Source organism: Mercurialis annua, linkage group LG7 (genome assembly GCF_937616625.2).
Source record: "Mercurialis annua linkage group LG7, ddMerAnnu1.2, whole genome shotgun sequence".
Classification (NCBI taxonomy): domain Eukaryota; kingdom Viridiplantae; phylum Streptophyta; class Magnoliopsida; order Malpighiales; family Euphorbiaceae; genus Mercurialis; species Mercurialis annua.
The window spans coordinates 47,116,515-47,132,136 of NC_065576.1; the positions used below are offsets into that span (position 1 = coordinate 47,116,515).

Here is a 15,622-nt window from a genome sequence, read left to right on the forward strand (position 1 = left end):
TGAACATAAACTCATAGATTTTAATTTGGTTATGTTTTTTTTAAATATCACTCATAATTCACCATCTCCGATATCAATTGCATTAAATAAGAAATACTAAAATAAATCAGAGGAGATTGGTTTGAAAACATAATAGAAAAATGTGGAGAGAATTTAATCTAGAACTGAAGTGATATTTAGTTATATACATTCAATTAAATTCCTTTTAGTACTTTATATATATAAATAGAATTTTATAAAAAAAATAGTAATCTGGATACACTAGACTCCTGAAATGTAATATTATGTCTAATTCAATCTTCATAAATCTTTTATATATGAGAAATAAAATTGAACTTATCAATCAATTTAATATGAACGTACATCGCAGCTACGGACCAATTTTTCACTGTATCTCCTAGCATAAAAAATAATAATTTATTAATGAAAGTGAAAGTTTTTTATTCAACAATTCGAGTTAAGTTATATATTTCATAAATCCTAGAGTTAAGTCAATTCTTTGAAAGCTAGATTTTTAACTTGCCATGAAACGTTCTCTCTTTTTGTCTGTAAAAGATAGTAGTAATTAGTAAATTGTACTCCATATTTTTTAAAAAATAGATATTTTATGCAACTTCATTATTGTTTTCAAGTGAAATATTATCATTCTAATCTTCTCTCTAATCCCATATTAATACAATTGTGAACCATGCAGTGTTGTTGGGTTTCAAGAGACGAGACCAATAAGATGAGGCCCAAATTTCATATTTTACATTTAAAGATCAAGAATGTTCATTTAAAATTCAAGAACTTACCAGATACTTTCTTCACTTCTTGCTTTAACAATGGAAGCCACAGACATAGAAATTACCAGATACCTCATGATCTCTGTTTCTAAATTGTTCCCTGTAACACTATAAATACAAACCTCCTCTATTATCTCCTGCATCAGAATAAACAAGAACAGACAATAATCAATAACTACTCAAAGCAAATCCAGTTCTTACTTTACAGAGAAAAATGGCATTGATTCCGAGTATTTTTGGCAACTCATGAAGCAGCATATTCGATCCTTTCGAAGGATTCCCGTTTCCGTCGTCCTCTTCGCTAATTTCCGGTGAAAATTTGGCCTTTGTCAACACCCGTGTCGACTGGAAGGAGACCCCGGAAGCTCATGTTTTCAAAGCTGAGCTTCCGGGGCTCAAAAAAGAGGAAGTGAAAGTGGAGGTTGAGGATGACAGAGTTCTTCAAATCAGCGGGGAGAGGCATGTCGAGAAGGAAGACAAGAATGATAAGTGGCACCGCGTGGAGCGCAGCAGCGGGAAGTTTATGAGGAGGTTTAGGCTGCCGGAGAATGCGAAGATGGATCAGATTAAGGCTTCGATGGAGAATGGGATTCTTACAGTGAGTGTTCCTAAGGAGGAGGTCAAGAAACCTGATGTTAAGTCTATTGATATTTCTGGTTGAGATAATGTTTCTTGTAAATCTAATGGCAGATAATAGCGTGCGTGATGCGATAAAAATAAAATAAGAAGTATAAGTAAGTTTGTTTTAAATGATAGTATTTTTTTTTGTTTCTTAATCTAATGTTAATGACAGTTTTACAACCATCTCCAAGGGGAGTCATCAAAATGGGAATTGATGACTCCCCATCTCCAAAGGAGTCACCAAAATACATTTTGGTAACTCCCTCACACTCTTTTTCATCAAAAATGGTGAAGGAATTTTTCCTTCACCATTTCACTTTTTGAATAAAATAATATGGTTAATTTACACTTTAGTACATATAATTTATAGTTATATTTAATTAATTATTTACTTATTAAATAATTTAACGACACAATGATATAAAAATATTACATGAATAATTTTATAAAACAATAACATAAAAATCTTACATTAATAATTTTACGAGACAATTAAAAAAATATTACATAATTAATTTTACGAGACAATAATATAAAACATTACATAGATAATTTTACGATATAATAACCTAAAAAACAAACATACTACGACATTACATAATAAATAAAATAGAACATATATTCTATCAATAATCTGGTAGATTGGTATCGGATCCACCAATATTAGTAAAATAGTCACCAAAAGTATTTGAAGTAGAGGATGATTGTTGAGCTCTTTTTTGAAATATTCGCCTGTGTTCGGCTTCCCAATATGCACGCATATTTGGATCAACAATTGAATTCAAGTCCATCATCAAAATTTTATTTTCTTCTCTAAATTCTCTGAGTGCCATATTTTTGGAATTACTTTCCATGTATATACCTCTGTCTGACTGACTTTTCTTCAGCATCTCCCTTAGTTGTTTATTATCTTCTTTGATGGAGTTGAGGATTTTTGTAACTTCTTCGTCATTTTTTCTTTTCAATTTCGATTTCTTAACCCCCGTAGGTCTTTCAGCCAATGAATTACCTGCGCCATCATCATTTAAATTCATAGAAAATTTTGATAAACCTGGAGATCCCGTAGGATAATCAGACATAGGACTGTCCGACTCTGATGATACAAAGTTTGTACTTTTCTTACTAATATTATTAAATTTTTCAAAATCTTTCATGATATTCCAAACATGGTCGAATTTGAAACCCTTACTATAGCTTGGATCTTGCATAAGTAATATTTTTGCTTGGGCTAACTGCAAGTTATTAAAAATGTCAAGTTAATAATTTATAAAAAAAGTAAATAAATATTTAAATTAAATTTCACGATTTTTTTTATAAAATTAAAATATAAAATTACATTTCGAGTACTTACAATATCTTCATTCGATGCTCCACTAGGATTCATTGCTTCGATTTGTCTCATGCACCCATTTAATTTTCGGATTGCCTTTTCTATAGTACGAACACGATCACCCACCGATCTAACGTTGCGTTCCTCCCAATTTTCATTTTTATCTTTGTTATACGCTTCCTCAACTCGATTCCAAAATGAAGTTGAACTTTGTTGCACACCTCTAATAGAATCTTGAGAAATCTCCATATAGACTTCACATAATCGTATATCTTCATGCACACCGTAACCGGACGTTCGAATAGACATTTTTGTAATGAAAATAAGGCTATTAAAAAATATGAAGGTGATATTGTTGATTCAAAAGAAGACAGATTTTTTTTTTGTGGGTTGGAGAATTGTAAAATCTTCTTCAATAAATAGAACAAAGTATGGATAAAGTAAAAGTTAAAAAAGATAATTGTGAAAATTTATTACCATTGGATGGATTTCGTAATAATATCAATCGTTAGATGAGATTTACCCTTATCTTCTTTATGGATAAAGTAAAAAAAATTAAAAATAATCGTAAAAGTTTAATACCGTCAGATGGATTTCGTAAAAAAATTGATCGTTGGATAAATTTCACCCTTATCTTCATATGGATAAAGTAATCATGAAAAAAAATTGTACTTTTTTTTACATTTAATGGATTTACCCTTATCTTCTTTATGGATAAAGTAAAAAAAAAATTGTAAAAGTTCAATACCGTCGCATGAATCGAAGTTTGTTCTTTCGTATTGTAAATGCAGTCAAATCTCACGATTCATATTTCCAACAGCGACGTGATGCACCCGGTAGACTTGGATTATCAACTCTACAAAAAATTACAGCTGTATTTCGAATGCTAGCATATGGTTTACCTGCAGATGCTACTGACGAATATGTAAAAATTGGCGAGTCAACTGCAATTGAAAGCATGAAGAAATTTTGTAGGGCAATAGTAGAGATTTTTGGAGAGCAATATTTAAGATCCCCTACTGCGAATGATGTTGCAAGACTACTTTATATTGGTGAGCAACGTGGATTTCCAGAAATGCTGGGTAGTCTAGATTGTATGCATTGGAAATGGAAAAATTGTCCAACGGCATGGGCCGGACAATATGCTGGACGTAGTGGATCACCAACTATCATTCTTGAAGCTGTTGCAGATTATGATCTATGGATATGGCATGCCTATTTTGGTATGTCGGGATCCAATAATGACATTAATGTGTTAGAGTCATCACATCTGATTTCCAATCTTGCTCAAGGTATAGTTCCCCCCGCTCGTTATGTAATTCAAGGAAAAGAATATAACATGGGGTATTATTTAGCAGATGGCATATATCCAAAATGGTCTAATATTGTTCAAACAATTTATGAGCCGCGGGGAAATAAAAAAAATTATTTGCCATGAAACAAGAGGCATGCAGGAAAGACGTGGAACGTGCGTTCGGAGTTTTACAATCGCGTTTCGCAATTATTGCGGGACCTTCAAGATTTTGGAAAAAAGATGTGCTACATGATATTAGGCTGAATACATAGTTTGACCCCTGAACTTATACCCTTTTACCCATCTAACCCCTAAACTTAACGTCTCACCTATTGAACCCCTGAACTTGTTAAATAACCCGATTTGACCCCCGAACTTGATAAATACGTAAACATTGAACCCCTCCGTACACAATTTCTTCTAGAATGTTTCAAGTGACAGGTGGACTCGAAGGGTTCAATATTTACAAATTTATCAAGTTCAGGGGTCAAATCGGATTATTTAACAAGTTTAGAGGTTCGATAGGTGAGACGTTAAGTTTAGAGGTTAGATGGGTAAAAGGGTATAAGTTCAGGGGTCAAACTATGTATTAAGCCCATGATATTATGACAACATGTATTATCATGCATAACATGATAATCGAGGACGAACGAGATCTTAATGCAACAATTCAAGATGCAATGGAAGTACCGGTACCAGATGAACCGGTTGAAATAGCAGTGGATGGTCATATTCGATTCCAACAATTTCTCTCGAGACATCGACAAATTAAAGATAAAAATGCTCATCTTAAACTTCGCGATGCTTTAATAGAGCATTTGTGGATGAACCATAGTCATTATGAGTATTGATTTATGTTTTTGTTAATTTTAGTTTTTTATGTTGTGTTAATTTAAATAAATTAATGTAATGTTTATGTTAGTTTTTTTATTGTGTTAATTTAAATAAATTAATGTAATGTTCATTTTAAATAATTTTAATATAAATTAAATTTTATAAGATATTCATAATCAAAAAAATTAATAGCAATTTATTTTTTAAAATATGAATAATACTATAATTCGGACGAATATGAGTATAAATAAGTTTGTGGGTGTAATTGGTAAAAAGTGTATAAAATGTTAAGAATTAAAAATGATTATTATATTAAAAAGTACAAAAGTATGTTTTTTGGTGAACAATTTGGTGATGACCATTGGAGTGAATTTGCAAATTGAAAAATGATGAGAGAAAAATGGTGACTCCCTTTGGAGATGCCTTAGATGAAGTTGTGTTATGTATTGATTTGAAGTCAAACTATAATAAGAGATCACATGAGCTCTGGAATTGGAATAGTTTTTTCCCTTTAAATCTGAAAACTTTATCATATCAGTCTACCAAAACTGATTAATATTTAATACTAATATAAAACCAAATCAAGCTCTAGTGCTAAAAGCTGTTACAACAAAAGAGATAAAAAAAAGTATTAATACTTTACTGTAGAAATTACCAGTAAGAGTTTAAATGGTATAAACACTCAGTGCTAAGATCAAGGGTGATTGTCAAAAGAAATTCTGGAAATTAACATATGAATTATAACGGTCTTGGAATTAATCCAAGAAGCTCATTCAAACTAAAAATGTCATTTATGAAACTTGAGAATCTTTGTGCAACAACTAAAGAAAGAAAAATAAATATAATTCTGAAAAAGAATAAATTATTCTCAAGCTTCCTATATATAGTATAATTTATACTTTTATCCTTTCTATTTGACAATAAACTATATAATCCGTTAGTTTTATTTTTGTCAACGTTTTAGTCTTTATATCCTGAATCAAAATACTACACTAAAAAAATATTTAATTTAATCCTTAAATTTATATTTTTAATAATAAAAATCATATTATTATGATATCTAGTGAACTAACGAATTCAATTTAATTTTTAATATTTATTAAAGTTTTAATCTTTTAAAAAGTACTTTTTTAGTTTTCTTTATTTTTAGTTTCAAAAACTAAATTAAAAAAATGATAATAAAAAAAATTAAAGTAAGAAAAGTAAAAGGCAAATAAATTAAATTTATAATTTTTATTTATTAAATCTTTTAACTTGACTGACTAACATAAAAGAATGGACGAAAAAATTAAATCGTTGACTAAAATGAAAATGGAGAATCATATTGTTTGATTTTAAAATAGAAAGAAGGAATATATAAAAATTCAAACCAATTAAATCAAACCAATTCAACTAAGTCAAATCAAATATTACGGTTTGGAAAATTGCTATTTTGATTTTGGTTTAGAAAATAAAAAGAAAATTGGTTCAGTTTACGATTTAAAAACTTATAAACCAAAGAAAACCAATATATACACATATAAATATTTTAATTGAAAATATAAATATTTTTATTTCAAAATAAAATTAAATTTCTATCACTATTTCTTAAAACTTTACTTGATAAATAACAATTTAAATATCATCCCATGAAATAACTATTATTATTCATAATTTTCATATCTGTGTATTTATTATCGATTAATTTTCCGGGGGTTTTCTGCTAATGGGTGGGTTACACATGCCGTTAGTGAGAGTGAGAATTTAATTTGTATTTTCATTCATAGATTTTGACCCATTAACTTTTATTTCACTACTAAAAACAACCTTTTAGCGACGTTTTTTCCCCGTCACTATAAGGCTGAATTCCGTAGGAATACACTTTCCCGCGGATTGAGTCCGTTGACAAAAATCGCATCGCTAAAAGAATCAGTGACGCACTTTCGTTCTCCGTTGCCAGAATAGCGACGGTCGTCGCCAAACGCGTTGTTGGCCGACGCCTTTGGTGCCAAATTTTGTTGTCGCCAATTAGAGAATCCGTCGCTTTAGCCATCATCCTTTGGTGATGGATTTGGCGATGGAAAAACTTTTTCGCCAATTCTATCTTTTATACCTAGCCGACGCAAACTGCTGTGAGGATTAACGATGTAACACCACAAAACTCAATAATTCCACATCGCTCAAAATAAGAAGACCATGCGGAAAGACATATAAAAGGGTAATAGTCTTGATAGATCACCACAAAACCCTATAATCCCCGCTCGCTCAAAAGAAGAAAAGTACGCGGAAAAGCCTATAAAATGGTAACACTCTCATTTCTTTATATTTGACACACATTTATTTCTCTCAACCAATACCACACTGACTTAAGCATCAGAGTGAATTCGGGGACGAAAACCCAAAATTCACCCTTTTTCGTTTCTCTTATTTGTCTTATATAGGAGATCCGACTTGTTCATAAACCTCAAACGGATCTGATAGAATCATACGTCACCGCTTTCGGATCCGAGTATGGATAAGAAGAATTAAATGTGTATAGATGAGAATGAATTATTTTATTGTATACTTTAGTACTTCAATATTTAATTTATTTTCCAAATATGCTAATTTTAAAATAGAGAATTAGCCTATTATATATAAAATTTATGGATACAAAATAAATAAATAACAATAGTATTGTATTGATAGAGCAAAGCTAAAAGAACGAAATAAAGGCCCAACCCAAGCCCTGTTCCTCCTGCTCACCCGTTTCCTCTCTAATCTCCTCTCTCCGTCTCTCTCAATCGGCATTGCTCTCTATCTAATTCTCTCTCTCTCTCTGCTCTCAAACTCACACAAACACTCAAATTTCTTCAATCAAAACCCTAAATTTCCCTCTCTGCATCATCCTCTTCATCTAACGCACAGTTTTTCATTTCACTTCCTTTGTATTCTCTAATTTTATAATCTGCCGTCTCTCTGTATCTCTCGCTTCGATCTCTAAACTCGGTTCCCTTTGTCGTTTGGTTCTCTCATTCCCGTTATCATTCACGACCGTCTCGATGGCTGACCGTAAGCTCGATCTGCCCGATGATCTCCTTATCTCTAAACCCTCCGATCACTCCTCCTGGAACCCTAAAGGTTCAACTCTTTTTTTAAAATTTAATTGATCTGTCAGCTTTTTAAGTATTGATTATTTTGTTTAATTTTAAATTACATTTATGTATGTTTAATTAATAGACTGGCTATTTAGGTTAAGATCGATGCTATTTTATTTGTTTGAGTTTTTATTTTACTATTTAGGTTTATTTGAATTTTCTTAATGTATATTGTTACTCTTTACTAACTAGATTTGGTTTTATGATCTGTTTTTTTTTTTTAAATGTAGGTTTTAGTGCTTTTTTTGCTGGTGTTAATCTGTCATGTATGAATTTATAATAGAAAAATTGGTAAATTCCAATTTAAGTTGTAGTTAATTTTGCTAAAAATGAAGCTGGCCAATTAGGTTACTGATGTTTTATTTGTTTGTTTGTTTTTGTTGCTAGTTGATGCGACTGGAAATGATGTGGAGAAGCTTCATGTCGGATTGCATGATGACACGAAAGGTAACTCGATATATCTCATTCAGGGAATTTGTGTTTTTATAGCTATTGGATTTATTTTAATTTTCAACTTGTGTATATCGGAAATTTCTTGTTTGTTTGTTTGTAATTTTGATTGAAAATTTGTCGCAGATCAATTGGCATCTGAAAGCAGCATTCCTTTATCTCCTCAGTGGCTCTATAGCAAACCAAATGAGACCAAGGTGGTTATTCGAGCTTCCTTTTATTAATGTTTTGGGTTCTTTGTAACCTATGAGTTTGCTACTGTTATAATGATTACAGATTTTTCTTCTGAGATTCTGCACTTGGTCCATGTGTTTGTTTTGTTCAGACAACTTCCCTTCTAATTGTTGCTTTATGCTTTGTTTGTATTCACATTGTGGCTTATTCAGCTTCTGTAGTCTTTATCATGTCCTGTTAAGCTTTTTATTTCTCCATTCTAAGCAGTGGTGTTTACCACTAGAAACAATTTTAGAAGCAGAAAGCGAGAGAGGTTGTGCTTGTGTGTGATCCTTGTGTCTGCAGTTTTTGTCAATTTGTTATCGTTGGTGTTCGAGTTGTTGTGTTACAAATGTTGAAGATGTCGTAGAGGTGCAGGGGTACCATTACAAGTGAAAGTTTGAGAGAGTTCTATTAATGGCTAAGGATTTTTGGAGCTAATGTAGATTAAAAACTTTTTTTTTTCCATTTTTGATATTTTTGCGATTTTATTACGTTTTTCCATGATTAGATACAATGATCCATTCAATTATTGCTTGGGATCTTTAAAAAGTGGCTGAAGGCCTAGGCCACTAGATTAGATGTTATTTTTTTTCCTTGTTTGCTTGGTTTATTCTCTATTATTTTCCTTTATTTCAGTGCTGTCATTAATTTTATTTTCATGGTGGATAACTTTTCATTGGTGTATGACAGGACACTCGTGCTCTAAGTGCAATGTCTCTCGGCAATACCAATGATGTCAGCCAGAAGGAAGGATGGCGTTTGGAAGGAACCGATGACAAAAAAGATTGGAGAAGGATTGCTACTGAGAATGAAAGCAGTCGCCGCTGGCGTGAAGAGGAAAGGGAAACCGGCTTACTGGGTGCTCGAAGAGATCGTAGGAAAACAGAACGCCGTGTTGAAAATGTTTCAGTCAGAGAAACGATGGAGAATAGAGTTATGCCATCCTCTGATCGATGGCATGATGGAAGTGCCCGTAACTCTGGGCACGAAGCACGCAGAGATAGCAAATGGTCATCCCGGTGGGGTCCTGATGACAAAGAAAAGGAGCCCCGGACAGAGAAAAAGACAGAAACAGAGAAAGAGAAAGAAGATGCTCATAGCGACAATCAATCATCTACTATTAGCAACCGTTCAGTTTCTGAGCGCGATTCGGAGTCTCGTGATAAGTGGAGACCACGGCACAGATTGGAGGTTCATTCTGCTGGGTCTACTTCCTATCGAGCTGCTCCTGGATTTGGAGGTGAGAGGGGGCGGGGTGATGGTTCAAATCCGGGATTTGCTGTAGGCCGAGGAAGGTCAAATGCTATTGGTAGGGGTTTATCTGTAGGCTCTGCTACCAGTGCTCAGTCACACAAGAGTGGAGGTGTAATTGGAAAACCAAATCTTACAGTGGAGACGTTTTGCTATCCGAGGGGTAAGCTTCTTGACATTTATCGTCGGCAGAAATTTGATTCGTCGTTTGGTGCATTGCCGAAAGAGATGGAGGAATCTTTTCCATTAACCCAAGATGGTGGTGTTGAACCATTTGCTTTTGTTGCTCCTGATTCTGAAGAAGAGGTAAGTGGTTCTATTCCTGCAATATATCTATCCAAATTCTTGATGATGTTTGTTCTTTTAGATAAGAAATAAACTTCTGATCAAATTCTCTTTGCAATATATCGGGGTTGCAATTCTGGCAGGCGGTACTCACTGACATATGGAAGGGTAAGATTACAAGTAGTGAGGTAGCTTACAACTCATTTAGAAAGGCGAGGTCCACTGAAAATGTTTCAGGTATTTTATTTTAGTCGCTTGATTGTTTTAATGTTCTGGTTTAATATTTATCTCAATTATTTTCTTTGCTCCTTCACAATATCCAGGTGTTGGTGAGGGTAAATCAGGTACCCTTCCCTCATTTTCTTCTGAAGAGACTGCTGATCTGGTTCAAGATGCTGCTAGCAATGGTGCTTATCAAATTGATGTTGATCCATCATTATGGAACCATGCTTCACATTCAAATGTCTTAGATGGTGAGTGACATTGCTTTTTTTATTTCGGCTCTTCACTCTTGCATATATTCTAATGCACTTAGTTAAAAATAAATTGTTATTGCAGAAAGAGATTCTGGTCATGAAGAGGAAAATAAGGTAACTGGTGATGCTTTCACTGCCCCTGCTTTGGGAAGCGATGGTGGTTGGAATATGAAAGAGATCAGCACTTCTTCCCCGGCAGATTCACAGTTTGCTATTGGCGAAAATGGGCAGATGATGAACTCTGCTATGACTAGACATTTTCTTTCTGATGGCAATGAGTCTGTTTCTTTTTTCAATTCTAAATCTAAGCTTCCTGATGATTCAAACTCTCTATTTGTTCTTCCCTCTGCTGATCAAGATCATCATGGCACTATGTCACTCTTGGAGAATAGAAGTGAAACAAAAGACCTGGATAGGGATACTCTTCCCGAGGACTTGTATTTCTATTATACCGATCCTCATGGTATGACTCAAGGACCATTTCTTGGAGCTGACATTTTGTTGTGGTTTGAAGAGGGTTATTTTGGTTTAGACTTGCCAGTACGTTTGGCAGATGCTCCTGAAGGCAGCCCTTTCCATAGTTTAGGTGAGGTCATGCCAAGCCTTAAGTTGAGGGCAGTGTATCTTAGTTCTGAGTTAGAGCAGTCTGGGGCTTTAGTTGGAGAGTTAGAGCCTGATTTACCTAGTGGTTCTATTCTGGAAAATACAGATCCATCTGCATTAACTGAACTTGGCCAGCCATTGTCGGACCTCACCGACCTCTCAGTTCAGCATGCCCAGTCAAGGATGTCCGAGTCGGAGAATCCTCTACAATTGCCACATTCTGAGGGTCAAAACTTTCATGATTTTGTTGCACAAGATGAAGGTGCATTTTGTTCCCCTGTATACTAATGTCTTTTAGGTTTTAGTTTTATTTTGCCATGCAAGTTTTCTTATGTCTCAAACTAAAATTTCTTTTTGATTTTTCAGAAATTGTTTTTCCTGGAAGACCAGGGAGTAGTGGCTATTCTACCACACAATCATCTCGGAGTTCTCGTGATCTTTTAGCAAATTCAAACGGTCTTCCATCTCTTCCAAATGAATTGGCAGATCCTGGTTTGCCGTATCAGAGTGAGAACAAGTTACACCCTTTTGGCTTATTCTGGTCTGAGCTTGAAGGCTCCCAAGCTAGACAAAGTGAGCTATCTGATTTGTCTTCAAGCCTGGGAAGGTCTGCCCCTTTTGGTGCTTTGAGCGACCCAGCTTCCGTTTCAGAGAAATGGGCTGATGTTTATAGACAAGATATGCTTTCTGTCCCTAACTCATATCAAGATGCCACTGCAGCTCACCATATGCCCCTTGTTGAACAAGAGCCAAACCATTTTGATCTAGCAGAGCAGCTTATATCACGTAAATTTCAGCAGCAGCAGCAGCAGCAGCAGCAGCAGCTCCAACAACGAAATATGCTGTCATCTCATTCACACTTGAATGAATCACTTTTAGAACATGTACCAGGGCAAAACCTTATGCACCATCCACTGGCAAACCATTCAATGCCAGATTTGGAACATCTTTTGGTACTTCAGCAGCTGCAACAACAGCAACAGCAGCAACAGCAGCTACAACAGCAGCAGCTACAACAACAACAACAACGGCAGCTTCAGCTCCAGCAGCATCAGTTACAGCAGCAGCAGTTTCAACAGCAGCAGCAGAAGCTCTTGCAGGAACGACAACAATCACAAGCTCGACAGGTGCTTATTGAACAGTTGCTGCATGGTCAGATCTCTGATTCTGGCCTCCAGCAGTCACGTGTTGATCAGGTCTTATTGGAGCAGCAACTTCTTCATGAGCTGCAACAACAACGATCCCATCATTCACAGAGGCATTATGTTCCATCTGTTGAGCAGCAATATGGTCAGGGAAAATTTGGCCAGACACCACAACAGGATCCGCAAAGAGAAATGTTGGAGCTATTGTCACGTGCACAGCATGGCCAGATGCAATCTCTAGAACATCAGATACTTCAGGAACAGCTGCAAGCGAGGCAATTATCAATGGGAGTAAGACAGCGGATGAATATGGAAGAAGAGAGGCATATTGATTCTATGTGGAATATTAATGAGAATGATCACTTCCTTAGGGGTCTTGCTGGTAATCCCAGATCTCACGCTTCTGGAGTTGGCCAGTTAGATCTTTATCAGCGGCAGCAGAGGGCATTACATGAAGACCAGCTGAGTCATATGGAGCGAAATCTCTCATTTCAAGATCGATTACGGCAAGGAGTTTATGAACCTGGGTCCATGAATTTTGAGAGATCTCTATCCTTGCCTGCTGGTGCTTCAGGGATGAATATGGATATTGTCAATGCTATGGCTCATGGTTTAGATATACATGAGTTGAGCACGCGAATGCAATCTGCTGGTCAAGTAGGGACATTGTCTTCTGGCAGCCATCCTCATAATCATCATCATCCCCTGGTTCAGAACCAATTCCATGTTCCCCACATGGATGCAATTGACAGTCGCTGGCCTGAAAGCAGTGGGCCACTAGCGAATGACTGGATGGAATCTCGAATGCAACAAATGCACATTGATGCTGAGCGGCAGAAAAGGGATTCTGACACTAAATTGACTACTGTAGATTCAAGTTTTTGGATGTCAGATGGATCTAATGATGACAAGTCAAGGAGATTGCTAATGGAATTGCTTCATCAGAAATCAAGCCATCAATCTGCTGATTCACTACAGCTAAATGATGGCTTATCTTCTTCTGACAATAGGCTGCCATCAGGCCTCTACTCCGGTTCGAGCTCTTTGGACCACCATTTCAGTGTTGCTCCAGACCAAGAAGCTATTATGAACAATTCATTTGGAATAGGATCTTATGTTTCTAATACTCGTGAACCAGCGAAGGTTGCTGGTGAACAGGCCAGCCATTTGGGGAACACAGAAAAACTACTTTTCAGATCTGAATCTGGGGCAACACGTGAGGGGCATTCATCATTATATGGCATTAGTGAGACTCCTCAGGCAGCTCTCAAGGATTCTAACTTCATGGATAATTTTTCCGCCAATCGTGGGTACCTAGAGGTTGAAGGAAGGAAATATGCATCCAAAAGCCAGGGCATGCCAAGGGTTCCAGTTACTGAAATTCAAAATGGCATAGCTGAACAAACAGATTTGGCAACTACTGGTCGTGGAGAGGTTCAGGTTAATGTTCTGAGCAGGCACTCTTCTCTCAGTGTTCCTGGTAAGTTTCTATTGTTTCTTCCAGTGTCATTTTCTTATAATAAAATTTTCTATAAGTTTCTATGTTTTTGTCATTATTTTTTTAATACTTAAGGATTCTGAATAGTGTCTTGGTGTTAATGCAGGCTTTTACGATGACAAGAGTGGACAACAAAATTCTTTTGCTGAAGATATTTCCATAAATCAGTAAGTTCAATTTATGATTGAAAAACTAGAGTAGTCATACCACTTGATATTCTTTCTATATTTGTTTTCGGTTTTTAGTTAGGAATAATTCACCTTGTAATCTTTTTATCTAAATGTTCAGTCATGCTTCATTATTGCATGTTTCGATCTTTCAAATTCAACATTTATTTAAATAGCCTTGAGTTTAATATATTACACTCCATTTGATAGGGTACCTGTACTATCCAAAGGACAAGAAAATATATTGTTGAGGCGACCACCTGTCCCTCGACCTTCAGCATCCCAAGAAGGGCTTGCTGAGAGTGTTTCTGATACGATTATGAGGGGGAGAGTCTCCAGTGGTATTGAGGGTATGTTTTCATTTGCTACCGTTTTTTTTCTCTCTCTTTACATGCTCTTATGTTACCAACTTAAACAACTGAGGATAGGGGTGTGCAAAACCCGAACCAATCAAATCGACAGATTCTGTTTGTTTCGGTTTTGATAATAAAAAAATTGGTTTTTCGGTTTTGGATGTAAAGAAACTTAGTTCAGTTTTAGTGCAAACCAAATTGAAAATATCAACCAAATTCACCAGTTCAGTTTGGTTTGACACAAAATTTGGATTGGTTTGAACAAATGCACAACTTTGTCTGATGGTTTTCTGCCCTTTAATTCTAATGTGCTGTGTATACTGATAAGGAGTATTTTTCCTCCCCTAAAATCCATAGGGCCTAATGCAGCAAACCAAGGTGCTGACATGGCATCTAGCAAGAAGGATGTGCGTTTTCGACGAACGTCATCTTGCGGGGATGCTGATGTTTCGGAGCCATCATTTATAGACATGCTTAAAAGTAATGCAAAGAAGATCCCAGCTCCTGAAGGGCACATGACAACAGAAGCATCGGACGGAGGACAAGGTGGCCGAGGTGGAAAAAAGAAAGGAAAGAAAGGAAGGCAAATAGATCCAGCTCTTCTTGGTTTTAAAGTAACGAGCAATCGGATTATGATGGGTGAAATCCAACGGATTGAGGATTAGCACTAGGAGTAGCATTTTGTAACTTCATTTTGTATATTTTTTAAGTTTACAATCTGTATAGGCTTCACATCTGTAAAGAATAGATAGATTGATTCTTTATTTTAAGGTTAAAAAAGAAAAAGAAAAATCCGCCATACCCTTTGCTTGTTCATTTTAAACCTGATTCGAGGCATAGAAGACGGTGGGAGAATTATGACTAGACTCTGGTCTAGTGTTAAAATATTTGTATAGAATTTTAACTCCAGATTACAAAATACCCTATTAAGAAAGAATTGATTATATTTTAGCTTGGTTTTGTTTTGAACATAAAGAAATTTCACTTAAGAACTGAGTCAACCTGTTCTATTTGATTCAATTTAAGTATTTTTATATTTTTATAAATTTACTTTAATTTAATTTTAAAGAAAATTATCTTGATTTCCAACTCAATTTTGTCCTGGCTATGTCGTGTACTGTTATTCTCAAACAAATTTAGCCATTGTAACTTTGTCTACTAGGCATTCAACAGCTAATTATAAATTTTTAGCTCTTTG

General features: G+C 35.2%; 3 protein-coding genes and 1 pseudogene across 3 annotated transcripts; 3 read left to right on the forward strand and 1 right to left on the reverse strand.

The window, feature by feature from the left end:
* The first annotated feature begins 747 nt into the window (after positions 1-747).
* Positions 748-1,529, forward strand: LOC126657573 (class I heat shock protein-like). Its single transcript, XM_050352281.2, is given in 1 exon segment — positions 748-1,529. A coding segment is annotated over 1 exon segment (447 nt). The 5' UTR covers positions 748-999; the 3' UTR covers positions 1,447-1,529.
* A 475-nt stretch (positions 1,530-2,004) lies between these two features.
* LOC126657274 (uncharacterized) lies at positions 2,005-3,094 on the reverse strand. Its single transcript, XM_056103838.1, has 2 exons — positions 2,758-3,094; positions 2,005-2,638 (listed from the first exon to the last, which is right to left on the reverse strand). The coding sequence occupies exons 1-2, from the start codon at positions 3,043-3,045 to the stop codon at positions 2,033-2,035; spliced, it is 894 nt and encodes a 297-aa protein (XP_055959813.1). The 5' UTR covers positions 3,046-3,094; the 3' UTR covers positions 2,005-2,032.
* Positions 3,095-3,490: 396 nt separating this feature from the next.
* Positions 3,491-4,302, forward strand: LOC126657372 (uncharacterized; annotated as a pseudogene).
* A 3,261-nt stretch (positions 4,303-7,563) lies between these two features.
* LOC126657815 (protein ESSENTIAL FOR POTEXVIRUS ACCUMULATION 1-like) lies at positions 7,564-15,375 on the forward strand. Its single transcript, XM_050352598.1, has 11 exons — positions 7,564-7,963; positions 8,368-8,427; positions 8,557-8,627; positions 9,337-10,203; positions 10,326-10,419; positions 10,506-10,655; positions 10,741-11,523; positions 11,628-13,886; positions 14,011-14,071; positions 14,282-14,421; positions 14,782-15,375. Exons 1-11 carry the CDS (start codon positions 7,885-7,887, stop codon positions 15,087-15,089), a joined length of 4,872 nt encoding a protein of 1,623 aa, XP_050208555.1. The 5' UTR covers positions 7,564-7,884; the 3' UTR covers positions 15,090-15,375.
* Positions 15,376-15,622: the final 247 nt, after the last annotated feature.